At 42.4% G+C, this 27282-nt stretch overlaps 1 protein-coding gene across 1 annotated transcript in view; it reads left to right on the top strand.

Annotated features, from left to right (window-relative positions):
- The window catches only part of abca2 (ATP-binding cassette, sub-family A (ABC1), member 2), a 79662-nt gene that overhangs the window by 25812 nt on the left and 26568 nt on the right, over positions 1-27282 (top strand). Inside the window, 13 exon segments of the mRNA XM_064972641.1 lie at positions 7367-7460; positions 18591-18702; positions 19300-19469; positions 20610-20731; positions 21487-21600; positions 21687-21863; positions 22334-22555; positions 22948-23315; positions 23649-23808; positions 24701-24829; positions 25099-25266; positions 25808-25904; positions 26191-26364. Of these exon segments, the coding sequence (XP_064828713.1) occupies positions 7367-7460; positions 18591-18702; positions 19300-19469; positions 20610-20731; positions 21487-21600; positions 21687-21863; positions 22334-22555; positions 22948-23315; positions 23649-23808; positions 24701-24829; positions 25099-25266; positions 25808-25904; positions 26191-26364 (2107 nt within the window).

Raw genomic sequence — 27282 nt, 5'->3', positions numbered from 1 at the left:
TGACCCCCCTGTCTCTCATGTGAACAAGAGACGTTTGGGACAGAGCCGGGAGAAGAGAGTACATCCCTCACACACACACACACACACACACACACACACACACACACACACACACACACACACACACACACACACACACACACAGGCACACACACAGGCACACACACACACACACACACACAGGCACACACACAGGCACACACACGCACACACAGGCACACACACAGGCACACACACGCACACACACACACACACACACACACACACACACACACACACACACACACACACACACACACACACACACACACACACACACACACACACACACAGGCACACAGACACAGGCACACACAAACACACACAAACACCTGCATTGTCACTCAATCACCTATCCATCCTCCCTCTTTCCGGTGACTCAGCACTCAGCATCCAGCCTGTGATTGGACAGGTGGCCTGCATGCATGTGTGTGTGTGGGTGTTAGAGAGAGAAAGAGAGAGAGAAAAGGGAGTGGAAGGAAGAGGGAGAAGGAGACCTACACCGATGACTGTTTCCCTGGTGCTGTGTACCATGACACCATGCCATAAAATGAGGTAGTCTGTGTACTCTGACTGGGTCTCTGACACTCCCATTGTGTCAATAACGTCATCTGTCTCCCACACACACCATCTCTGACCCTTAAACCTTTCAGCAGAACTTCAGCTGTAGAACGTGAAATCAGGACAGGGTTAAACCAGGACAGATCTAGTTGGAAAGAGGGTTAGATCAGGTGAACAGCATAGATGAGAACTGGTCTGTGTTCCAAATGGCACTCTATTCCCTATGTACTGCACTACTTTTGACCAGGGCCTATAGAGACGCATTTGGAACACACACCATGTCCCCTCAGGTGACCAATGTTTGCCACTCCCATAAAGTGAGGCTAGCTTGGTCTATATGGGCCATGGGAGTCCCAGCAGAGAAGACTGTAGCAGAGGATGGAGTTAGGGTCAGAGTCTGCATCTCAAATGATTTCTCTTCTCAAGGAGAACACAGACTTCCCACGTGCATAGAGACCAGCAGCTATTTGAACACTCGGGAGAGAAGAGAAAATCAGCACACTGCTCTTTTTGTCACACACATTATTCCTCTCTCTCTCTCTCTCTCTCTCTCTCTCTCTCTCTCTCTCCTTTACTCTCTCTCCTTTCCTCTTTCCTCTACACTCTCTCTGTCTCTTTCTCTCTCCCCTCTCTCTCTCCCCTCTCTCCTTTACTCTCTGTCGTGACTTGGCTATCATTAATGTGATGACGATTGTTTTATCAAATCGATTAACTATGTTTTAATTATTGCTATGATTCAATTACTCATGTAACAATTCATCATCAGCAATTTTGGGGCACCACGAAAAAGGTTTATTTAACAAGTTACTGTTTCCCGAAATAACTCTTAAAGATATAAATATCTCTTACATTTCAGTCATCAATCAGTCATTAATTAATTGTTATTTACCTTCTATCATTCTCATTCTGAATGTCGCAAAATCCTTCTGCACGAACCCGAGCATAAATGATCGATCAGCGATATACAAATTGGCTTATTTATTTATTTAACTAAAATAACTAACTATAACTAAATAATCACACAGAATTACATAAACATACAAACAGTATAGTTATTGGTTACTAACACAATGCAATGAAAAGTCTAATAACCAGGACAGATCAGAATATCGGAATAAACCGATATGACGGCTTGTTACACCAAATGAAAAGGGAGGGGCATGTAAGAAAGAGCGGGAGAAAAGGCACAGGATTTCACTATCTACACACAGCTGATAACTATGCTCATGGAAATGCTATACTTTGCACATGGCCGCTCATTCGAAAAGAATTGCAATGTAAATATTTACAATTTTCTGCCTTTGTTGTCTCTGTTGAAATCGCCGGTCCGTCTGAGGAGTAATTTGACAGAAAGTCTCTGGTTGTGTCTGTTAGAACTGAGTTTCCAGATGTACCAATGGTCGTTGGATATGGAAATGTTCTTTAGAGGTACCACCATATGGTTCTCGGGCTTGGTTCATTAGAATAGATACTTTAGAGGTATCGATAGTAGAGGTCGACCGATTAATCGGAATAGCCGATTAATTAGAGCCGATTTCAAGTTTTCATAACAATCGGTAATAGGCATTTTTGGACATTGTGGCCGATTACATTGCACTCCACGAGGAGCCTGCGTGGCAGGCTGACTACCTGTTACGCAAGTGCAGCAAGAATCCAAGGTAAGCATATCTTATAAAAAACAATCTTAACATAATCACGAAACTACACATGGTTGATGATATTACAACTTTATCAAGCTTGTCCTGCGTTGCATATAATTGATGTGGTGCCTGTTAATTTCTCATCAAATCACAGCCTACTTTGCCAAACGGGTGATGATTTAACAAGCGCATTCGCGAAAAAAGCACTGTCTATGTAGTGGAAATTTCCTGTATTTACCAAATCATGAGAGCAAACCACACACAAGTCAGAGTTATCATAAAGTCCATCTTTAATTATATGAGCTCCATCACAACTCTGTGACTCTCAGATCAATTCAGTGTCTATAAATTAATTATCTGAGAGTGCTTACAAAACAGTTCTTAGTATTATTTATAGCCAAGACACACCCATTTCAACTCACATGACGAAAAACAGATCTTAAGAACATTACAAAGGAAGACTTTACTTGAGAGAGGAGTATTCCATAGCCAGACAGCATTAGCTATAAATTATCGTTCAGTTTGCTCTCCTAAAATGAGGTTCTACTTCTCGTTCTTGGTACAACATAATACCAAGACATCAGGATATATATCAATTGTCATTTTAGACACTCCCATTCTGGACAAGCTCACAGAGACACAGTGACTGGCACACAGACATTGTGGAGCCAAGAGATAATTGGTTCCCCCTCAATCATCCATTCACATGGTTTAAAAGATATGTTTACATATGAAGACAAGCTTGACCTCTCCCCTTTCTGCGGCCCAAGTAACTGAACCCTGACAGAGAACAGATAACAATTTGTAAGTCGCTCTGGATAAGAGCGTCTGCTAAATGACTTAAATGTAAATATAAATAACTGCAACCGGCCAACAGTATTATCCAAAAATAGACATTCTAATGACATATCTCACATAAGCATGAAATAAAATAAATAAAACATTTTATTTATAAATGTTACCTAAATAATTCTGATTCTGCCACGACACGTTGCACCAATGTGTACCTAACTATAAACATCAATGCCTTTCTTTAAAATCAATACACAAGTATATATTTTTAAACCTGCATATTTAGTTAATATTGCCTGCTAACATGAATTTATTTTAACTAGGGAAATTGTGTCACTTCTCTTGCGTTCTGTGCAAGCAGTCAGGGTATATGCAGCAGTTTGGGCCACCTGGCTCGTTGCGAACTGTGTGAAAACCATTTATTCCGAACAAAGACGGTAATTAATTTGCCAGAATTGTACATAATTATGACATAACATTGCAAGTTTGTGCAATGGAACAGCAATATTTAGACCTATGCTTATTGATGCCACCCATTAGATAAAATAAGGAACGGTTCCATATTTCACTGAAAGAATAAACTTTTGGTTTTCGAAATGATAGTTTCTGCATTTGACCATATTAATTACCTAAGGCTCGTATTTCTGTGTGTTATTATGTTATAATTAAGTCTATGATTTGATATTTGATAGAACAGGCTGACTGAGCGGTGGTAGGCAGCAGCAGGCTCGTAAGCATTCATTCAAACAGCACTTTCATGCATTTGCCAGCAGCTCTTCGCTGTGCTTCAAGCATTGAGCTGTTTATGACTTCAAGACTATCAACTCCCGAGATTAGGCTGGTGTAACCGATGTGAAATGGCTAGCTAGATAGCGGGGTGCGCGCTAATAGCGCTTCAATTGGTGTCGTCACTCGCTCTGACCTTGAAGAGACCTTGAAGTAGTTGTTCCCCTTGCTCTGCAAGAGCTGCGGCTTTTGTGGAGCGATGGGTAACGATGCTTCGAGAGTGGCTGTTGTCGATGTGTTCCTGGTTCGAGCCCAGGTAGGGGCGAGGAGAGGGACGGAAGCTATACTGTTACACTGGCAATACTAAAGTGCCTATAAGAACATCCAATCGTCAAAGGTATATGAAATACAAATGGTATAGAGAGAAATTGTCGTATAATTCCTATAATAACTACAACCTAAAACTTCTTACCTGGGAATATTGAAGACTCATGTTAAAAGGAACCACCAGCTTTCATATGTTCTCATGTTGCCACGAGTTCCGCCGAAGTTGGTTCCTCTCCTTGTTCAGGCTGGTGGCTCCACCTTTCATTTTCCATTTGTTTTTTGTTTTCCCGCACACCTGGTTCACATTCCCTCATCAGACTTAATGTATATTACCCTTTGTTTCCCCCATGTCTGTATGTGGAATTGTTCTTTGTGTAGGGTGATACGCTAAAGGCTGGCTTGCGCTAGATTTGTTTCAAACCTAGGTTTGTTTGTTTTGTTTAATCCGGTTCATGTTACCGTGGTTGTGCTTTTTGCTGCCTCGCCTGTGCCTTTGGGCCAGGGTGTATATTAAAGTTCTCCTCTTATCACCCATCTCTGCTCTCCTGCGCCTGACTTCCCGGCAACCAGTCACTCACACTGTTACACGTGTTCTGAGCAAGGAACATAAACGTTAGCGTTTTAACATGGCACATATTGCACTTTTACTTTCTTCTCCAACACTTTGTTTATTTTTGCATTATTTAAACCAAATTGAACATGTTCCATTATTTATTTGAGGCTAAACTGATTTTATTGATGTATTATATTAAGTTAAAATAAAAGTGTTCATTCAGTATCGTTGTAATTGTCATTATTACAAATAAATAAATACATTTTAAAACGGCTGATTAATCGGTATCAGCTTTTTTTTGGTCCTCCAATAATCGGTATCGGCGTTGAAAAATCATAATCGGTCGACCTCTAATCCATAGTGGTGGGAGGAAATTGTTCTTCTCTCTCTTCTTCGGTCGAGTTTCTTAGACTATTTTACACATACAGCTGCAGGCTGTGAATGTGTAGTCTTGTAGAGGTGTTCTTCTTCTCTGTTGAAAGTTTCAGAGTTTCAAGCCATTCAGTACTTTTCAGCTAATGCCGTCGGTCTCGTTGGCCTATAGAGTGGTAACCATTTCAGCGTGGGGACGCATGTCCTCACGTTCTCGGGTGTCTTAGTTTTGTAGATTTCTTAACCATTTGTGACTTCCAGTTCACACCATCCGCCTGCTAGGTCTAATGTACATTTTGTCAGAAGTGGGTTTTATGCACTCTGGGAAAAGGAGCGTTCCATGACGCCGATGTAATGTATGTGCTCACCTGGGTGTGGCCACTGACTTGGTTAAGACTTCATATGAAAAACACTTCTCTCATTTAGAAGGCTAACATCACATTACATCTTCTCACAAATAGTTTAGTATTTAATCATATCAGTTCCCCGACATTTGGATGTGAATATGGGAAATATATACATTCACTGGGAAATATACACATTCAGAGATACAGTTATGTTGTTATACTGCCCTTCGTGGGATCCCAAGACACAAATGATCCGACTTAATTGTTCTTTAAGTGCCCACGGACCACTCCAACCACTTGACTACAGAAATGTTGTTTCATTATTCAACCTTTTGATGTTAACGTTTTGGTGGGAGGAATTTCCTTGTAACAAATAGGTTTCTTACCCCTCAATCCTGCCAAACCCAAAGTTTCTACACAGTATTCACGACCAGTCATGACATCTCTTTCCTCTACACTCCCTCCTCTCTCTGGCTCTTTCTCTCTCTCTCCTCTCTCTCTCCCCTATCTCCTTTCTTCTTTCCTCTACACTCCCTCCTCTCTCTGTCTCTTTCTCTCTCTCCTCTCTCTCTCTCCCCTATCTCCTTTCCTCTTTCCTCTACACTCCCTCCTCTCTCTGTCTCTTTCTCTCTCTCCTCTCTCTCCCCTATCTCCTTTCCTCTTTCCTCTACACTCCCTCCTCTCTGTCTCTTTCTCTCTCTCCTCTCTCTCTCCCCTATCTCCTTTCCTCTTTCCTCTACACTCCCTCCTCTCTCTGTCTCTTTCTCTCTCTCCTCTCTCTCTCCCCTACCTCCTTTCCTCTTTCCACTATACTTCCTCCTCTCTGCATTTCTCTCTTTCTCTTTGACTCGCTCTCTTTCGCTCTTGAATACTGATCAGGATGCATAAACCCTACCTACCGTTCCTTAACATTCTTGATGTGATTCATGAATCATCACTGTTGCGTTCAAGGCACGTATAATTGAATGTTTAGAGAGTGGTAGATCTCTGTTTAGAGAGTGGGAGAACAAGAGAGTGGGAGGAACAATCAGACTCCCATATTTTTATTTAACCTATTATCTAATGAGGCAACTGGCAAGTCAATCAAATTCTTATTTGCAATGATAGCCTGGCAAGGGGCTGGTTTTATGTATTACATTTTTATTTATTTTGAAACTGTCTTGCTCTTCTGCTATGGCTCCACTACTAGATAACTTGTGTCAGTTGACGCGTGTGAAATTGAAAGTGCTAGTTCCTTTTCCTGCCAATATACACCAGGAAATAAACACAGATTACCTGAATTGTGTGTGTGTGTGTGTGTGTGTGTGTGTGTGTGTGTGTGTGTGTGTGTGTGTGTGTGTGTGTGTGTGTGTGTGTGTGTGTGTGTGTGTGTGTGTGTGTGTGTGTGTGTGTGTGATTTGTGTCAGTGATTTGTGTGTATGTGTGTGTGTGTGTTTGTTTGTGTATGTGTGTGCTGTTTCTTATAGTGCTGCGTCTTCCATCTTCTATACCCCCCCCCCTTCTTCATAAGTAATATCTGGAGCAGACCACTTTGGAAAGCACTGGCTGTTTTGGCACCCAGTCCATGAGCCAAAAGTGCTTGTTTAGCAAACTGGACAACCTTCACTCCAACTCCCTAATTTAATGGATCAATAACTGACACTGGGTAAAGTCGACTCAACCCATTTACCATGCTGATATATCACCAAGTAAATGAGAATCGACAAGGAGTGGTTCGTTGTGGAAAGAAAATAGTAGCTAACTAAATTCAACCTTGTCGCCACACCTGTGTGCTGTTTACAACTACTGTACCTAGACTGGTTTAGCTGTTCAGCGGTTTCACTCACTCTCTCTCTCCCTCCCTGCCCCTCACTCCCTCCCTCCCTCCCTCCCTCCCTCCCTCCCTCCCTCCCTCCCTCCCTCCCTCCCTCCCTCCCTCCCTCCCTCCCTCCCTCCCTCCCTCCCTCCCTGCCCCTCCCCCTCCCTCCCTCCCTCCCTCCCTCCCTCCCTCCCTCCCTCTCTCTCTACAGTGGGTGTTGGCCTTTGAGATCTTCATCCCTCTGGTCCTCTTCTTCATCCTGCTGGGCCTGCGCCAGAAGAAACCTGCCATCCCCGTCAAGGAAGGTAGGAAAGAAAGAAGGGAGCTACACAAAAGAGTGTAAAAATTGAAGAGAAATAGAAGTGATTTAGAAGTAGCCTAAGTGCCAGTCTGTTACCATGCAAACTCCTTGTAACTCATTGTCTTGCCAACATTGTTTGGCATTATTATTGTGTTTATTTGAACAGGGACAATGTACAACAAAACATAAGTCTCAGTACACTTGAGAAAAGATGCATTGTACCAGACTTAGCCAACAGCTGATTTCAGTCTGCAGTGAACATACAGTATAAATGTTATTTATGCGAACGGACAACATACAAACATCAGACATGGTTGTTGATATACAGTAACAGTCAAAGTATAGACACACCTACTCATTCAAGGGTTTTCTTTATTTTTACTATTTTCTACATTGTATAATAATAGTGAAGACATCAAAACTATGAAATAACACATATGGAATCATGTAGTAACCAAAAAAGTGTTAAACAAATCTAAATATATTTTATATTCTTCAAAGTATCCACCCTTTGCCTTGATGACAGCTTTGCACACTCTTGGCATTCCCAATCAGGTTCACCTGGAATGGTTTTCCAACTGTCTTGAAGGAGCTCCCACATATGCCTAGCACTTGTTGGCTGCTTTTCCTTCACTCTGCGGTCCAACTCATCCCAAACCATCTCAATTGGGTTGAGGTCGGGTGATTGTGGAGGCCAGGTCATCTGATGCAGCACTCCATCACTCTCTTTCTTGGTCAAATAGCCCTTACATAGACTGAAGGTGTGTTTTGGGTCATTGTCCTGTTGAAAAACAAATGATAGTCCCACTAAGTGCAAACCAGATGGGATGGTGTATCGCTGCAGAATGCTGTGGTAGCCATGCTGGTTAAGTGTGCCTTGAATTCTAAATAAATCATTGTTACCAGCAAAGCACCCCCACACCATCACTCCTCCTCCTCCATGCTTCACGGTGGGAACCACACAGGCGGAGATCACAAAGACACGGTGGTTGGAACCAAAAATCTCAATTTGGACTCATCAGACCAAAGGACACATTTCCACCGGAAACATTTCACCGGTCTAATGTCCATTGCTTGTGTTTCTTGACGCAAGCAAGTCTCTTTTTCTTATTGGTGTCCTTTAGTAGTGGTTTCTTTGCAGCAATTCGACCATTAAGGCCTGATTCACTCAGTTTCCTCTGAACAGTTGATGTTGAGATGTGTCTGTTAATTGAACTCTGTGAAGCATTTATTTGGACTGTAATCTGAGGTGCAGATAACTGTAATGAACGTATCCTCTGCAGCAGAGGTAACTCTGGGTCTTCCTTTCCTGTGGTGGTCCTCATGACAGCCAGTTTCATCATAGCGGTTGAGGTTTTTTGCAAATGCACTTGAAGAAACTTTCCACGTGTTGGACATTTTCTACGGATTGACTGACCTTCATGTCTTAAAGTAATGGTAGACTGTCATTTTGTTTTTACTTATTTGAACAGTTCTTGTCATAATATGGACTTGGTCTTTTACCAAATAAGAAGGAAAGACATTCCACAAATTCAATTTTACAAGGCACACATGTTAATTGAAATGTATTCCAGGTGACTACCTCATGAAGCTGGTTGAGAGAATGCCAAAAGTGTGCAAAGCTGTCATCAAGGCAAAGGGTGGATACTTTGAAGAATCTCAAATATAAAATATATTTTGATTTGTTTAACACTTTTTTGGTTACTACGTGATGCCATATTTCATAGTTTTGATGTCCTCACTATTATTCTACAATGTAGAAAATAGTTTTAAAAAATAAAGAAAAACCTTTGAATGAGTAGGTGTGTCTACACTTTTGACTGTTACTGTATATCAAAAAAATGTGTGTCTGATGTTTGTATGTTGTCTGTTCGTATAAATAATGTTTTCCTGGTTTCCTTGTGTGTCCAAACGTTTGACTGGTAGTGTATATAATAATACAAAATACAAAAAAAATACAGGTCAGGATAAACAGATACATTTCCAGACGGAAGTCAAGACATTGCACATAATAATAATCAGACACATTGCTATTGGAATTAAGAGTCGTAAAAACATAGTAAAAGAACAGCAAGAAAAACAAACAGCACCAGAAAAGGCTCACAAGTGGCTACAAGCCTGCTGACACTAGCCACACATTTACATTTTCCTAGACGTTGGTTCCAGTGGTGAACAGTTTTTTTTACAGAAAATGCAGATTGAGCAAAAGTTGTTCCACACACTGGAACTACAGTTTACATTCACTGCACAGCTAGTATTGGACCATGTACAATAGATAGTAAAGTAGTCACTGGACTACTTAAGGGTTGTGGATTAAGTCCATGTAAACATTTAAAAAGCAGCTTTGCATTTTAAAATGTACAAAATCTTCAAAACTTAACAAATTGTGTTGAGAATTTAACAATGGTGATGAATACTCGGGTTTCTGATCAAATAACCTTCAATGCACTCTTGTACTGAGATTTGCAATGGTTTGATTGGCCTTTTTTCCCTGCGTGTGACCCACTTGCAATGCAATAGAACATGTGATAAAATACCATAGACTGCATATAAACCTTAGCAGCATTAGTGTTAAGACAGTTTATTATACGGTGCCTTCATAAAGTAATCAGAAACCTTGACTTATTCCACATTTTGTTGTGTGTTGTATTCAAAGTGCATTAAATAGTTGGGGGTTTTTCTCAACCATTTTCACACAATACCCCATAATGACAAAGTGAGAACATGTTTTTAGACATTTTCACAAATTGATTGAAAATGGAAAACATAAATGTCTAATTTACATAAGTGTTCACACCCCTGAGTCAATACATTGTAAAACCACCTTTAACATCATGTACAGTAATTAGAGCTTTCCACGCCTGTTTTGTGCATTATTCTTTAAAAAATTCTCTAAGCTCTGTCAAATTGGTTTTTGATCATTGTTAGACAACCATTTTCAGGTCTTGCCAAAGATTTTAAAGTAGATTTAAGTCAAAACTGTAACTCGGCCACTCAGGAACATTCAGGAAAATTCACTGTCTTCTTGTGTTTTAGGTTATTGTCCTGCTAGAAGGTGAATTAATCTCCCAGTGTCTTGTGGAAAGCAGACTGAACCGGGTTTTCCTCTAGGATTTTGCATGTGCTTAGGTCCATTCAGTCATTTTTTTATCCTGAAGAACTCCCCAGTACAAGCATACCCTTGACAAGATACAGCCATCACTATGGAGAGTAATGTGTTGTATTGGATTTGCGCCAAACATACAGTGTATTCGGAAAGTATTCAGACCCCTTGACTTTTTCCACATTTTGTTACGTTACAGCCTTATTTTAAAATGGATTAAATAGTATGTGTTTCTTCATCAATCTACACACAATACCCCATAATGACAAAGCAAAATCTGTTTTTTAGACATTTTAGCAAATGTAAAAAAACAAAAAACTGAAATATCACATATACTGATTGGTGGAGAGCTGCAGAGATGGTTGTCCTTCTGGAAGGTTCTCCCATCTCCACAGAAAAACACTTGAGCTCTGTCAGAGTGACCATCGGGTTCTTGGTCAACTCTCTTTGTCATTACGGGATATTGTGTGTAGATTGATTTAAAAAAAATACAATTTAATCAAGGCAGTAGTGTAACAAAATTTGTAAAAAGTCGAGGGGTCTGAATACTTTCCAAATGCACTGTAACATTTTGTATTCAGGACAAAAAGTGAATTGCTTTGTCACATGTTTTGCAGTATTACTTTAGTGGCTTGTTGCAAACAGGATGCTTGTCTTGGAATATTTTGATTGTGTACAGACATTCTTTTTTACACTTTGTCAATTCGATTAGTATTGTGGAGTAACTACAATGTTGTTGAGCCGTCCTCAGTTTTTGCCGATCCCAGCCATTAAACTCTGTAACTGTTTTAAATGGGCTCCCGAGTGGTGCAGCTGTCTAAGGAACTGCATCTCAGTGCTAGAGGCATCACTGTAGACCCTGGTTCAGGCTTTATCACAACCGGCTGTAATTGCGAGTCCCTTAGGGTCCCATAGGGCGGCACACAATTGGCCTAGCGTCGTCCGGGTTAGGGTTTGGCCGGGGTAGGCCGTCATTGTAAATAATAATTTATTCTTAACTGACTTTCCAAGTTAAATTAAAAGGTTAAATAAAGTAAAGAAATTTAAAGTCACCATTGGCCTCATGGTGAAATTCCTGAGCAGTTTCCTTCCTTTCCAGCAACTGGGTTAGGAAGGTTACCTGTATCTTTGTAGTGACTGGCTGTATTGATACACCACCCAAAGTGTAAGGCAATGGAAAGGCAATGGAAAACCTCCCTGGTCTTTGTGGTTGAATATGTGTTTCAAATTCACTGTTCAACTGAGGGAGCTTACCGATAGTTGTATGTGTGGGGCACATAGATATGATAGTCTTTCAAAAATAATTTTAAGCAATATTATTGTGCATGCAACTTATTATGTGACTTGTTAAGCACATTTTTACTTGTTATGGCTTGCCATAACAAAGAGTTGAATACTTATTAATGACTCAATACATTTCAGCTTTTCATTTTTAATTAATTTTCCAAAATGTCAATAAACATAATTCCACTTTGAAATTATGGGGTATTGTGTGTAGGCCAGTGACACAAAATCTCAATGTAATCATTTTCAATTCAGGCTGTAACACAACAAAATGTAAAAAAAAACAAGGGGTGTGAATACTTCCTGAAGGCACTGTATGTCTAAAGTAAAAGTGCACAGTACTGAACAGCTTCTTTACATGGTATCTTAAAGTCAGTCAGAGTCTAATACCACACCCAGGTATTTATATTTCAGACACAATATAGATTTTTTTCTGACTTAATATAGATGTCAGAAAAGGTACAATGCTTTTTCTTTAATAAACATTGCTAGTTTAGAGAGTAGAATTTGTGATTTAGGGAAAGGGAAAGGGGGATACCTAGTCAGTTGTCCAACTGAATGTATTCAACTGAATTCGCCCTGATTTACAGTATCAAATGCTTTTTTGCAAAGCTCCTACCACTCCCACTTTGTCAAGTTTCAATTGAACCTTCCCTCCCAAAAATAACAGTTTGCTGACTCAGTAGAATGATTATCTCTGAAGCCAAATTTCATCGAGTGTAATGACAAATCACAAGTATTCAAGTAATCAATCAAATTGCTCAGCAACTACCCTCTCTGCAGCCTTTGAAATAATTGGCAAAATTCTTATACACTGAGTATACCAAACATTAGGAGCACCTTCCTAATATTGATCCCCCCTTGCCCTCAAAACAACCTCAAATCATTGGGGCATAGACTCTACAAGGTGTCGAAAGCGTTCCACAGGGATGCTGGCCCCATGTTGACTCCAATGCTTCTCACATTTGTGTCAAGTTGGCTGGATGTCCTTGGGGTGGTGGAAAATTCTTGATGCACACGGGAAACGGTTGAGCATGAAAAACCCAGCAACGTTGCAGTTCTTGACACAAACCGGTGCGCCTGGCACCTACTACCATACCCAATTCAAAGGCACTTGAATTTTTAGTCCTGCCCATTCACCCTCTGAATGGCACAAATACTCAATCCTTGTTTCAATTGTCTCAAGACTTAAAAATCCTTCTTTAACTTGTCTCCTCCCCTTCATCTACATTTATCAAGTGGCATCAATATGGGATCCTAGCTTTCACCTGGATTCACTTGGTCAGTCTATGTCATGGAAAGAGCAAGTGTTCTTTATGTTTTGTACACTGAGTGTAGGTCTATAATTATTGACCATAAAACAATCTCCAGACTTGAATATGGGGGTAACAACAACTGACCAGGACAGCAATGGATTTGGCAAGAGCACAAAGAGATCTGGGACCAGGTTAAGATGCAGAAGAAGATGAGAGGAGGCCAGGATGCAGAGGGTTGAGGAGCGATGGTGGTTAGTGGTTGGTTAGTTTACTGTGCTGTGGATGCGTGAGAATCTCCCATGCTTACCTCACTATTGCCTCCTTTCGGGGAAGTGGTCCATCAGTTCAAACACATGAATCTAACCATACCTTCATTGACAGTCCCACTGTGGAGTTCGAGAAGACAAGGAACAGTGCTGTAGCCTACAATGCGCCGTAGATACAGACGTAGATACAGACGCATGTTGGCCTAAATATGGAATGTATGCATCTCAAATGGCACTGTATTCCCTATATAGTGCACTACTGGGTCAAAAGTAGTGCACTTTAAAGGGAATAGGGTGCCATTTGAGACAGCCGACGTGTGTTGTTGTGAGTTGCCACGTATTTCTGTTTAGTTGTGGAAGGCCAACGTTAGCTTTGCTAATCTGCTAGTGAAGGGCTGGTTGCAAAGACACTACTGTCTAGTCGTGTTGTCATTCATAGTACTGTTAGTCATGTTTAGTCATGTTAGTTTGTGCACTGTCATTGTCCACAGACATACACACCTGTTTTATATACATGTTTTTTTCTCTCTCTCTTTTATTCTATGGCCCTCTACTCTTTCTCTCTGTTTATATCTCTCCCCCTCTCTCTCTCTCTCTGTCTTCTTTTTCTCTTCTCTACTCTCTGTTGTCTCCTCCGCATGACGCATGTTCACTGCATGCTAGAGCAGTCTGTAAGTGTCAAATACGTCTTTATTATTGTGGCTGTGACTGACTCGTTCATGGAAATCTCATCTATGGTTATATTTACCTTGACTCTGACTCGGGTCTCCTAATATTTGTGTGTGTGGTAGCCTAGCGGTTAAGAGCTCTGAGCCGACTAGGTGAAAAGTCTGTCAATGTGCTCCTGAGCAGGGCACTTAACCCTAATTGCTTCTTTATGTTCCTCTGGATAACAGTGTCTGTTAAAGAACTTCAATGTCAAATATTGAAAAAAAAAATGTGTGTGCATGCCTCCCCTCCTGGTCTCTGTGTTGTCAGCACCGTTGTTCCCTTTATAGTACACTAGTTTTTACCAGGACAGTGCATTATATAGGGAATAGGGTGGCATTTGGGACGTATTCTCAGAGACTGGGGTGGGATCTGTCTACAATGTCATCTCCAGCCAACAGATCCGATTTCACACATCTGACTAATACTAAAGAGCTTTGTGCCCAGGTTAGCGTTAAAAGGCACACACTGGCACCCTGCCACATATATACACACACACATACACACACGCGGGCGCACAACCACCGGCTCAAATGTGTAGGGAGCAAATATAAAATGTTATCTGTGACTGCACGTACACGGTCATGATCACAAATAAAGTCACTGGGCTGTCCGTGTGGATTTGAAGGTGAATGTTGTCTGTGTGTGTGAGTATGTGGGAATCAGTATGTGTGCCTGTGTCTATGTTTCTGTGTTTCTGTGATAACCAGTTACTGGTAGCAACATATACTACATCATGTATACATCACATACCTCTACCATAAATCTGTCTGGAACTAGATCTAACTGACTGACACTTGATCTACTTTTCCGCTGGTTGACTGATCTACTAAACCATTGACCTTTGATGATCTTGTGTCCTTTTATCCTGGGCTCAGTGTGTGAAGGGGGACCAGATGTCCGGACTGAACTGGGTTGTAAATGTGGAAGATAGGACTGTGTGCGTCCCAAATGGTACCCGATTTCGTATTTAGTGCACTACTTTTGACCAGAGCACTATAAGCCCTGGTCAAAAATAGTGAACTACATAGGGAATAGGATAACATTAAAAAAAATCTATACTAATCGTCACAGTTTACGGAGGGCATAAAAGATGCAGCGAAATACTTGTGTGCCAGCTTCCTCAATAATGCAGAACAATAATCTATATCAACAAAACCAAGAAAATAAGTCAAGGTCAAAAATACTGTATCAAGTAATAAAAGAGCTAGTATGCATAGTAATAATAGACCATATTTACTGATATAAAGTTGGCCGTGTCTTGGTCGCGCAGTATCATAAATTATATATAATAGAACAACAGCATTGACTGTGTGTGTGTGTGCGCATGTGTGTGTGTGTGTGTGTGTGTGTGTGTGTGTGTGTGTGTGTGTGCCTGAGTGTGTATGTGTCAAATCAAACTTTAATAGTCACATGCTTCGTACACAACAGGTGTGGACTAGCAGAGAAATGCTTACGGGCCCTTCCCAACAAGGCAGAGAGAAAGGCCCTTCCCAACAAGGCAGAGAGAAAGGCCCTTTCCAATAAGGCAGAGAGAAAGGCCCTTCCCAACAAGGCAGAGAGAAAGGCCCTTCCCAACAAGGCAGAGAGAAAGGCCCTTCCCAACAAGGCAGAGTGAAAAATAGTAGAGAAATAATACGTAATAATAAAAGTGTTAATAAATACACAATGAGTAACAATAACTTGGCTATAAATACGGAGTACCAGTACCGAGTCGATGCACAAGGCTACGAGGTAATTGAGGTGGATATGCACATATAACTAGGAATAAAGTGACTAGGCAACAGGATAGATAATAAACAGTAGCAGCAGCACATGGGATGTGTCATTATGATAAGGTATGATGATGTGAATGGGGGTGTGCTCGGGCCTCCTTACAGCACACTACAATGCATACACGTTTTATAAGTGTAGGTCTATGAAATCCCTGTGGGAATTGAACCCACAACCTTGGATTTTCCTTGTGTTCTGCTCTTACCAACGAAGCAACACAGGACTTCAATCCCAGCTATGCAGTTATCAAGGAACACTCCTTCAACATTCTCAGAAACATTTTTGACAGGCACGTTCTGTGGTTTAACATTTTTATAGTCTACTTTGCCATGACGCAGGGTTAGTAGTGCCTTGAAGGAGAAGCGGCATGATCCCTGTGTGTGTTGCTCCTTCTCCACCGTGGTAGTAGTATGGTTGGTCCATGTCAGGTCCTCTGTGATGTGCACGCTTAGTAACTTGAAGCTTTTGACTCATTCCATCGCTTCAGCAGCTCTGAATACTGATCTGGGATCAGTTTACCCTCTCCAAACCTTACAGTAACAATCAGAGGTGGGAAACCCAAAACAAACTGACCTTAGATCAGTGTCTCTAGGGGCTGCTTCATCCAAGACCATCATGAGAAGTGCTCACATAAGGACTCCTTCATCTGGAATTGGCTCAGAAGTGGGTATTTCCAATTTTTATAGGTTATTCAATGAGACAGTAATAGCATCAGAGTAAGTGTCAGCAGTTTAGCATCCGGTTTTATTAGGATAAAGCAACGTTGGTGAGATGGATAGATTTTTATAATCACAGGGGGTAATTCATTTTTATACCCAAGTCTTATATTAACAAAATATGCAAAATATCACTGCACATTAAGAACAATCAGACAAAACTGCATTATCATCAGAACACTAGTTGATCCGTTTAATAATTTATAGACCTAGATCCCTAACAGCTTTTAGTAATATCCGTAATACGTAGCGCTCTACATTGCCAATCAAGGCAACCGTTATATCAAAAAATACATTCTCAAAGTGGCCTATTTGTTGATAGCCAGGATATGCATCGTTAGGATGCTTATTGTTTTATCCAAAGGGATGCATGACAGTGTAATATGAGGGATGAACTGAATGTATCATTGAAGAGAATAGAGAGTGTTGTTGCGATGCGGATGGATGGAGCTGCTGAGAGAGAAAGGTTAAGAAAAACTCTCCACGGTAGCCATGGAAACATGGACCATTCCACTGTACAGTATTATTTTATTTAACCTTTATTTTATCAGGGAGTCATACTGAGACATGGTCTCTTTTACAGATGAGCCCTGAATTAGGGGAGGGTTTGGCCGGCGGGGATGTCTTTGTCCCGTCGCACTCTAGCGACTCCTGTGGCGGGCCGGGTGCATGCACGCTGACACGGTCGCTAGGTGTACGGTGTTTCCTCCGACATAGGGGCATTGTGTCAAGAAGCAGTGCAGCTTGGTCGGGTCGTGTTTTCGGAGGACACATGGCTCCCGACCTTCGCCTCTTGCAGCGATGAGACAAGACTGTAACTACCAATTGGATACCAAATTGGGGAGAAAAAGGGGTAAAAGTAAAAATCGAAAAGAAAAGTATCAATCTACGTGACATCAAAGAGGGCCAACCAACTTTCTGGTAGAGAATGTAGTGATGAGTAATAAAACTGTTGCCCGTAGTAAAGCACAGTGTGCTATGATAAACTGTATCCATAGTAGCTCACGGCTTTAATGAAGTTGCAGCTGTGTTCATATAGAAGATGTTGCCATAGTCTAGAACTGTTAGGAGCATCGACTGAAAAATCTGGTTTCTACTATTTTGCGAGAGGCATGACCTATTTCTATAGAAGAAACCCATTTTCATTCTTAGCTTTTTAACTAACTCATCAATATGCTTTTTAAAAGACAGTCTTTCGTCCATTCAGATGCACAGATACTGTATTTGTAAGAAGGGACACTATCAATATGAACACCATCCAAAGTACATATGCTTAAATTAAGTTATTTTTATGCACTCTAGAGAACAACATATATTTAGTTTTACCTGCATTCAATTCTAATTTCAGATCAATAAAGTTTTTCTTTAGTACAATGAAGGCAGACAATAGCGTACACAACAGTATAATTGGCATACAAGTGCAGGTAACACATTTTTTACAGACATCAATATTGTTGATGTAAACAGTAAAAAGTACAGGACCCAGAATCGACCCCTGTGGGACACCTTTCATTATGTCCAGACCTTGTTAGTATAGACCTAGTTTTTTTTGCAGGCTTGGTGAAATCGTGTCCAGCAGTCACCATTTATGAGTGGTTTAGGAACAAAAGCAGCATTTTGTTGAGACAGAATGATGACATTATGTCCAAGAATTCAGCCCTGACATCTTGGTCCCTCTCCTCTCTGGCTACTGACTATGTGTTATCTGTGTTCTGGGTTTTTCTTATTTCTTTCTAACTTCATCTCTCTTTTTCTCTTTACTCATTTGACATACTTTTTGGGGTTTGGTCTTCACATTCAAACCCTCCAACCTCCTCCCAACCAATCCTTTAATCCTCTCCCTTCTCTCTCTTCCTTGCTTTTCCTGTGAATCATATCTCTTTGTCCTGCCTATCTGTGTCCTGCCTATCTGTGTCCTGCCTATCTCCCCCTGCCCTTCTTTATCCCTGTCCTCTCTCTCAATTCTTGTCTTCCCTACCTACCACCTGTCCCCCCTGTCCTTCCCTGGTGTCCATCCTGTATGTCCAGCCTTCTACAGCGCAGCTCCCCTCACCTCAGCAGGCATCATTCCCATCATGCAGTCTCTGTGTCCCGATGGCCAGAGGGACGAGTTTGGCTTCCTACAGTACAAGAACTCCACGTGAGTTAAACAGTCCCAGCTTTCTCTCTCTCTCTCTCTCTCTCTCTCTCTCTCTCTCTCTCTCTCTCTCTCTCTCTCTCCTCTCTCTCTCTCTCTACCTCTCTCTCTCTACCTCCAGCTAATAGTTTAATGCCACTAAGCACTAATGTCCTAACAGTGTTAATGTCCATAACACTTAACAGTAGGATTGGATGGTGGTCATTACCTGTAATTGTATGCATGTGATTGATTAATCTCCTTCCTCTTAGTTTTTTGATTTGTCGCCCCCTCCTAATGGGAGGGGACTGTCATTGTGTCCTTACCTATAACTAGACCCCACACCTCTCTCAATACGCTCTCTTTTCTCTTTTCTCTCTCATCTGTCTGCTCTCTCTCTCTCTCTCTCTCTCTCTCTCTCTCTCTCATCTGTCCTCCCTCTCTCTCTCATCTCTCTCTCTCTCTCTCTCTCTCTCTCTCTATTCCCTCCCCCTCTCATCTGTCTTCCCCCTCTCTCTCTCACTCTCTCTCTCTTTGTCCCTTCCTTTCACTCCCTCCACTCTTTCCACCTTTCTTTCCCTCACTCACCTCTATTTCACCCCTCCCTCTCCCCTCCCCCAGTGTCACCCAGTTGTTGGAGCGGATCCGTGAGGTGGTGTTACAGAACCACCTGTTCACAGCAGACAGGCCAGGACTGGGCCAGGAGCTGGAGTCCCTACAGCAACACCTGGAGAGCCTCAGCACATCTGCAGGGACCTACCCACTGGACAACAATTTCAACACCAGCCAAGGTGTGTGTGTCACATTTATTTTTTAAAGGTTATGACAGTTATTTTATTTTCATGATGGTCCATAACCGTTGGTTACACGGTTATACAGCTCTATGTGTGTGTGTGTGTGTGTGTGTGTGTGTGTGTGTGTGTGTGTGTGTGTGTGTGTGTGTCTGTGTTACAGTAAACCTGTACCTCTTTAAACTACCTCTGCTCTCAATATTGAGGACACCAGCTGTAGACAGATTTGGAAGACAAGCAATTTAACCTTTCAAATCAAAGGTTTGTGTTTGTCCTTTCAGGGCACGGAAATCAATAAGCTTGAGGAATTCTAGCAAGAAACAAGTGCTCCCTCTGGACAGTGATTTCCTGCAGTGTGTGTGCGTACCACACCCAAGTGATTGATACACATGCACAAAAAAGTTTCAGGAGGACAAAGACCTTTGGGTTGAAACATTACACAATAAACTGCAGGAGCATTCATCTGTTTGCAGTGTTGGGGAGTAGTGAACTACATGTAGTTTAACTAGTAATTTAACTAGGTTTTGCAGTAGCTTGGTAGTAGTTGAACTAAAATCCAATCTATGTAGTATTTTCAGTAGTTAATTACTTATTTTGCCATGTAGTGGTGTAGCTAACTACTGGAACTACACAGTACTGTTTTTGGGTGAAGTAGGCAATCATTTTCTTTCTTTTTCATCATCCGACCTGCCTAATTCTCACTTGAAACACAGTTTTTGTGTTGAATATGCTAAATTACACATTCTTTTAGCATATGACCCCAAAGTGATCTGTCTTGCAATTTGTAGTCTATGACATTTCAGATGTACATATGATAATTCTTCAAAAAGTAGCTTGGATGTACTGAACTACTTTTTCAAAGTAACTTTAGTTAAGTCAATTATATTTTTCTTAAGGGTAGATTTAGTGTAGCTTAATTTCTTCCAGTGTGAAGTAATTGGTAGCTTGGTAAACTACATTTTCAGAGTAGCTTATCTATCTTAATCCCATTTGTTTATTTTTGTACCCGGCACCTACAAGTTATTGGATGTACGTGCACTGCATTTGACACTGTTCTACGCAATTTCTATTGGATAAGCAGTTCCTGGAAGTCTTCATGTATATTATCTGTGGTTGTGCTGTGTGATTCTTGCCCTGCAGGGTTCACAGTAGCCAGTGTGTTGAAGAACCAGTCAGTGTTCCATCAGTTCCTGGTCAGGAATCTGTCCCTCCCCAATGACACCGCCAGCCTGCTGCTCTCCACTCCTGTCAACCTCAAAGAGGTCTGTGATCCTGTCACATGCATGTGCACACACACATGTACACGCACACACACACACACACACACACACACACACACACACACACACACACACACACACACACACACACACACACACACACACACACACACACACACACACACACACACACACACACACACACACACACACTGTACCTCCCTAGTCCTCATCTACCCCCTGGGGACTGTTTTAGTTATGGGGTAATGCAGGGTTTACATTCAAATGTTGTGACATGACTGATGAACAAGGAAGTAAGAACCAATGTTAGTATAGACTGCCAAATCTGAAATCTTGGCGATTGGGTATAATTACATTTAGATAACACAATTTTGACATCTAAATTTGAATATACACCCGTTTGCCAAGATTACAAATTTGGCAAAGACGTATTGTCATTGAGGAATGACATTGAATCATACAGTATCAATATATGGCTCGGTGCCTCCCAACTTTCTGTTTCCCTCCATCTCTGTCTCAGTTAATTGTCTAGGCCTGGCATCAGGTCCTCATCTTTATCTTCTCCTGTCAGTCACTTTCTGTCTGTCCCTCCTTGTTTCTCCTCATCATCCTGTTTTTCTGACAGCTTTCCCTATGCGAACAAACGCTGAAGTCCTGTCTGCCACCTGTGTGTGTGTTTGCATGTGTGTTTGTGTGTGTGTGTGCGCATGCGTGTGTGTGTTTATCTTCCTGTTCTCTGAGTGTGTGGGTCCTCTATTTCACTTGCTGAACTGCAGGTATTCAACCTGATCTTTGGCCTGTACCCCAGAACTGGAGGGGGGAGTAGTCACAGTTCTGGAGGGGAAAAAGAGACCACACATACCCCTGCAGAGAAGATACTTCAACTGGAGGTAGGCTACTAATGGGAAATATTGAATTGAATTGATCTGAGTCTGTGTATTAGCTCAGCAGTAATCCCCTCCTATCGTCCCCTCAGGAGAAGATGCTGGGAGTCATGCAAAGTCTGGATGGTGGACTGATCCACAAAGCTTTACGAGACCCAACCAAAGCAGCCCATCGGCAGGCCCTACTCAAACTCATGTCCCAGGCTTTAGGCCTAGCAGGAGGAGGGGCAGGCCAGAGATACGACCCCCAGGGACTGAAGGAGGTGGAGGTGCACTGCTTATCTTATCTATCCTCCTCTATCTGAATCATCCCCCTTTTCTTCCCTCCTTCTTCCTGTCTTTTTTTCTATTGAATCAATAGCATTTATCGTATACCCTGAGTCAATTACCTTTATCAATAGCCTTTATTGTATACCCTGAGTCAATTACCTTTATCAATAGCCTTTATTGTATACCCTGAATCAATTACCTTTATCAATAGCCTTTATCGTATACCCTGAACCAATTACCTTTATCAATAGCCTTTATCGTATACCCTGAATCAATTACCTTTATCAATAGCCTTTATCGTATACCCTGAATCAATTACCTTTATCAATAGCCTTTATCGTATACCCTGAATCAATTACCTTTATCAATGCCTTTACAAGACTACCACTGAAATAATTGATACCATACATGATGATGATGCTGATGATGGTGAATTGTATTGAATGTGCTGTTGATTGTTTTTTCAAAGGGTGTTCTCCTGACTGGTGCCATGTTGGAAATGCTTACCTGTGGGGAGGATGGGACTAGTGAGCTGAGCAAGATCCTATTGGTTCCTGAGAAGCAGCAGTCCCTGCTCCAGGCCTATCGCAGCGCAGCATGTGGTGGTGGGGCGGGACAAAGGACTGAGCGCTTTGGAGAGATGAGCCAGGAGCTCCGAGAGCAGATAGACACACAGAGCCTCATTGACAAGGTACATTAGAGACAATCGCTTCATCCAAAATGGCACCCTATTCCCTATTCAGTGCTGTAACTTTAACCAGGGCCCATAAAAAAGTAGTGCACTATATAGGAAATAGGGTGCCATTTGGGACACACTCAATGGCTGCTTTGAACTGAGAATCCCTGTGGTGAGCTGCTTTTCCCTCATCAAACACACATAAATAAATACTGTGGATCTTGTCTTTGGAATTCTATGGCTCCTCAGTATCTATCTCAGTTCCCTATTTATCTCAGTATCTATCTCTAATACTCATTATTCTCTCTCCCTTTGATTCTTATCCCCATCTCTTTCTTTCTTTCTCCCCCTCTCATACTCTCCCCCTTTCTTCTGTCTCCCCACACCTTTCGGCCTTCTCTCTCCAGCTGCGTCTGGAGCAAGCCAACTCCTCGGCCCCTCTGTCCCAGTCCCACCTGGGTGCTCTCCTGAAGGACTTGGCTGACGTGGAGAAGCTCCTCAGGGATGTAGACCTGCTGTCAGGCCTGGCTCGCCTGCTCCCCAAGGGGGCCTGTGCTGGCCACGTCCCCCCTGGGGCTCCAGCCAACACCACCACATCCTGGTCCCTCAACGCCACCACTTGGGGGCCCAACACCACCGAGAATCCCTGGGAGGAGGGCGGAGAGGAGGGGAGAGGACGAGAGAAAGAGAATGTGAAAGAAGAGAACCCTCATTCGTTTTCTACCTTTGTGCAGCTGTGGGCAGGGCTGCAGCCTATTCTGTGTGGGAACAACAGGTTTGTGTCTATGTAATAGGATCATTCCTTCTGCCATTGTTCTTTAACTGCAGATCCAATTGCATGAGTGCTAGTCTGTTTATGCTATCATGCCAATTCCCTGTCACCCATGGAGTTGCTTGGGCACAAACAGATCTGGGACCAGGCTAGAGATCTAGAGGGTGTGCAGGCTTATGTTCCAGCCATATAATAATACACCTGATTCAACTAATCAAATTGATAAAATGCAAATCAGGTGTGTTAGAACTGGGCTGGTGCCAGAGTAGAGAAACACAGTTCTGTACACCTATGCCGTAAAGGCTGAAGTTGTTGATTCCTGTCTACTGTCTCCAGAATCATTGAGCCAGAGGCTTTAAAGCAAGGGAATATGAGCTCTCTGGGCTTTACCAGTAAAGAGCAGCGCAATCTGGGCTTACTAGTGCATCTGATGACTACAAATCCCAAGATCCTCTATTCCCCCATCGGCTCACAGGTGGACAAAGTCATTCAGAAGGCAAGTACATGACCATGTTCTTTCAAGCTCTGTCAACTGTATCGTTATCGTGGATGTACTGTAGCATTCACACAGTGACTTGTACCGAGACAGTGTACTGTAATAGAGTTATTCAGGTGTCATTTGGCTATAGAGCTATGCACACTGCTGCCCAGGCATTGTCTATATTCATTTGATAAAGTACGAGGAAAGCGGGTGCTTACGTACACAAGATGTGATCTATTTCCAAATGCCAAGAATAAATGGAGGATAGCCGGTGCTCCAGTTTTTTCTTTCATTTATACGGCCTCGCTGTTGTCAGACACTTTGAGACTCACAGTGTATTGAGAAAATGTTGGGAATTCACTAGGAGCCCCATGGTCATTTGTATCCCAGCCTTACACATTAATCACGTAGCTGCATGTTCTGTACATCGGGTTAAGGGCAAGATGTGTAGGAAGTCAGTGCGTGGCTAGATGAATCATGCGGTCCTCAGTCCCCGGAGGTCTCGCTATACCACAACATATGCAGAACTGGCCATTGATTCTCTGTTTCTCTGTACATCCCACTCGTTACCACCGGCTTGTTATTGGCAGATGGTCTATAGCTAGATCTGTTATCTTAGCAAGAGGAGGGAGTGGTTTTAAGGAATGAACAAAACTAGAGAGGGAGGGAGAGAGGCAGAGAGCAGAGGGAAGGTCCACAGAAGGGACTCAACAGAAAAGGACAGTTGAAAGGATGTGGATCGAGTAACGAGACGTTAATGGGACTGGGATAGCTCTGCTTCAGGATGTGGCTTGCTGACACTGGGAAGCCTCAGCACCAGCAAGCTGCACCTAACACCCTGGACCAGAGCTAGGCCTGGGATAGCTTCTTCTGTGTTGGTGACCCGTGACTCTGCTTCTGTGTGAAGGCCAATGAGACATTTGCGTTTGTGGGAAACGTGACTCACTACGCCCGGGTGTGGCTCAACATCTCTGCCCAGCTCAGGACTTATCTGGAGGAGGGCAAGCTGCACCACCACCTGGCCTGGATGCAGCAGGTAACACACAGCTTTTTACCTCTCTTCATATACAGTAACAGACACTATTCACCTCACCTCATAAGGTAATATTGTCTGATAAATGGCATAAGATTTATCTGGCGATCTTGAAAAAAATGATTGTCCCCCACACAGTATATTAATACAGTCCATATCTTGCCTGATAAGCCCATATGTACACTGTATCATAAACACATACACACTACTGGACAATAAGCCCATGGATATGCCTACCTGTGCATGAACTGCTTATGTATTCCTCTTCCTAGTTGACCTCTGACCTACGTGGTCACCCGGAACTGCTGAATGGGACAGACAGTGATCTGCTGCGTGGGTTGCTGGAGGGCAACTACACCCTGCCCAACACCTCCACCTTGCTGGAGCAGCTGGACACCATTGACAACGCCGCCTGTGGCTGGACACACTTCATGTCCAAAGTCAGTATGAAACTTGAATTAAAAAGAAAGAAAGAAACACACAAACACACACAAAACAACAGAGATGAATAGTACATCTAGTAGTAGTAGTCCTGGTTGGAAACGCCCAAGGTCACTATCCATTACATGAGAGCTTTATAAGATTGTGGTGTACAGGCTGGAAGAACTGTAGACATGGGCGTTTTGATTCAGACTGACACAGGAAGAGCAGTGGAACTTGAGTACTGTATATTGATCCGGACACAGACAGCAGGCGTGCAGTAATATGAGCACCGATAATCAGCTCTGGACAAGGACGCAAAGCTCCATTCAATAGTCCCAGGATTCATCCCAAATGGCACACTATTCCCCTATATGTTTGACTACTTTTGACCAGAGCCCAGGGCAGGGACTATTATTGCCTATGTTGTCGATATAGACGTTTCTTGTGCTCTTGGGGGTTGGCGCTGCACTGTGGCTGCCATCTGGTTGGGATCAAGGTAGAAGACAATTGCTCATTGACTGCAAGGATTCTTCTTTCTTCTTCTTCTTCTTGTTCCAGGTCAGTGTGGATATCTTCAAGGGTTTTCCGGATGAGGACAGCATCGTCAACTACACACTGAACCAAGCTTACCATGATAACATCTCAGTGTTTGCCAGTGAGTACACTCACCACTGCAGTGGGCAGACGACTTGATGTAATCATAAGAACTTTGTTGTCCATTACATTATCACAAAATGGAAACGTGTTTTTGGCACTCGATTAGACTTTACGGTTAAAAACAGATCGTGGCTAATGGCCAGGCCTGGGTGGCCAGATGGATTTTACTGAGAGGGCAGTGGCTATGGCATGCAGCTAGCCTCCGATCGGCAATAGCTTTCATATTATGAGGAAATAATGTCAAAGACATATTGTACATAATGTTCCCCCTCCCTCTCCCCCAGGTGTGATATTCCAGACCAACCTAGATGGCTCCCTGCCTCCTCATGTCCTCTATAAGATCAGGCAGAACTCCAGCTTCACAGAGAAAACCAACGAGATCCGCCGAGCCTACTGGCGCCCAGGGCCCAACACGGGGGGAAAGTTCTATTTCCTCTACGGCTTTGTGTGGATCCAGGGTACGTGACCAGAGTCCTCCACGTTGTCTACCGAAGTGTTGTAAATGTAGACTGAAATGTTGTCAATTCTTGCCAACTCTAGCCACGTTTAGCCAACTAGCTAACTTTAAACAACTCTAGCCAACTTTAGCCAACTCTAGACAATTCTATCCAACTCGAGACAACTTTAGACAACTCTAGACAAATCTAGCCATTATCATCAGCATCACAGCCACAAAGACATTAAACGGATTCTTCTGGATTTTGGCAATGAAGCACTATCTATTTCCCCAGAGTCAGATGAACCCGTGGATAACATTTTTATGTCTGCGTCCAGTATGAAGGAAGTTAAAGGTAGCCAATACTAACTAGTGTTAGCACAATGACTGGAAGTCTATGGATATCTGCTAGCATGCCAAAATCACAAAGTATCCCTTTAACCAAAGGAGAAAAGATTGGCACTTGGGCTATTTCAAATGAATTAATATGAAGAAAACGGTTGGCTCTAATTCGTGTTTTATACAGAATTGGAATGCTGGTATGGAATTTCCAAATGTTGTTTTGTCGTTGGTGTGTTTCTCATTCCCCTTGCTTAGTAGTAAAGAAGACGTCTCAAAACTCAAAGCTGTACTTGTTGTCTCAGCGTTATCTGTCGAAGGTCAAAACTATAAATAGGCTATACTGTACATAGACTATAAATCAGCTGACAAAATCAGGTTCACGGAGGACACAATTCTTATGTCAAACACATTTTTGCTGGTGTTTCATTAAGATAAGGGTTTATTGGGGTAAAATGCTTACCCTAGTGATCTTGAGGTGGGCACACCTGTGTGGGTACCAACGCCAAGCTGCAGATCCAGCACATTCTCTCCGTATGTTTTGGGGAAAACTTGATGGGAAGGCTTATTCACTAAGGTGTAGCGTGGCCCTGTCATCTCT

The sequence above is a fragment of the Oncorhynchus masou genome, chromosome 1 (genome assembly GCF_036934945.1).
Source record: "Oncorhynchus masou masou isolate Uvic2021 chromosome 1, UVic_Omas_1.1, whole genome shotgun sequence".
NCBI lineage: Eukaryota > Metazoa > Chordata > Actinopteri > Salmoniformes > Salmonidae > Oncorhynchus > Oncorhynchus masou.
This window is presented reverse-complemented; position numbering and strand designations above follow the sequence as displayed.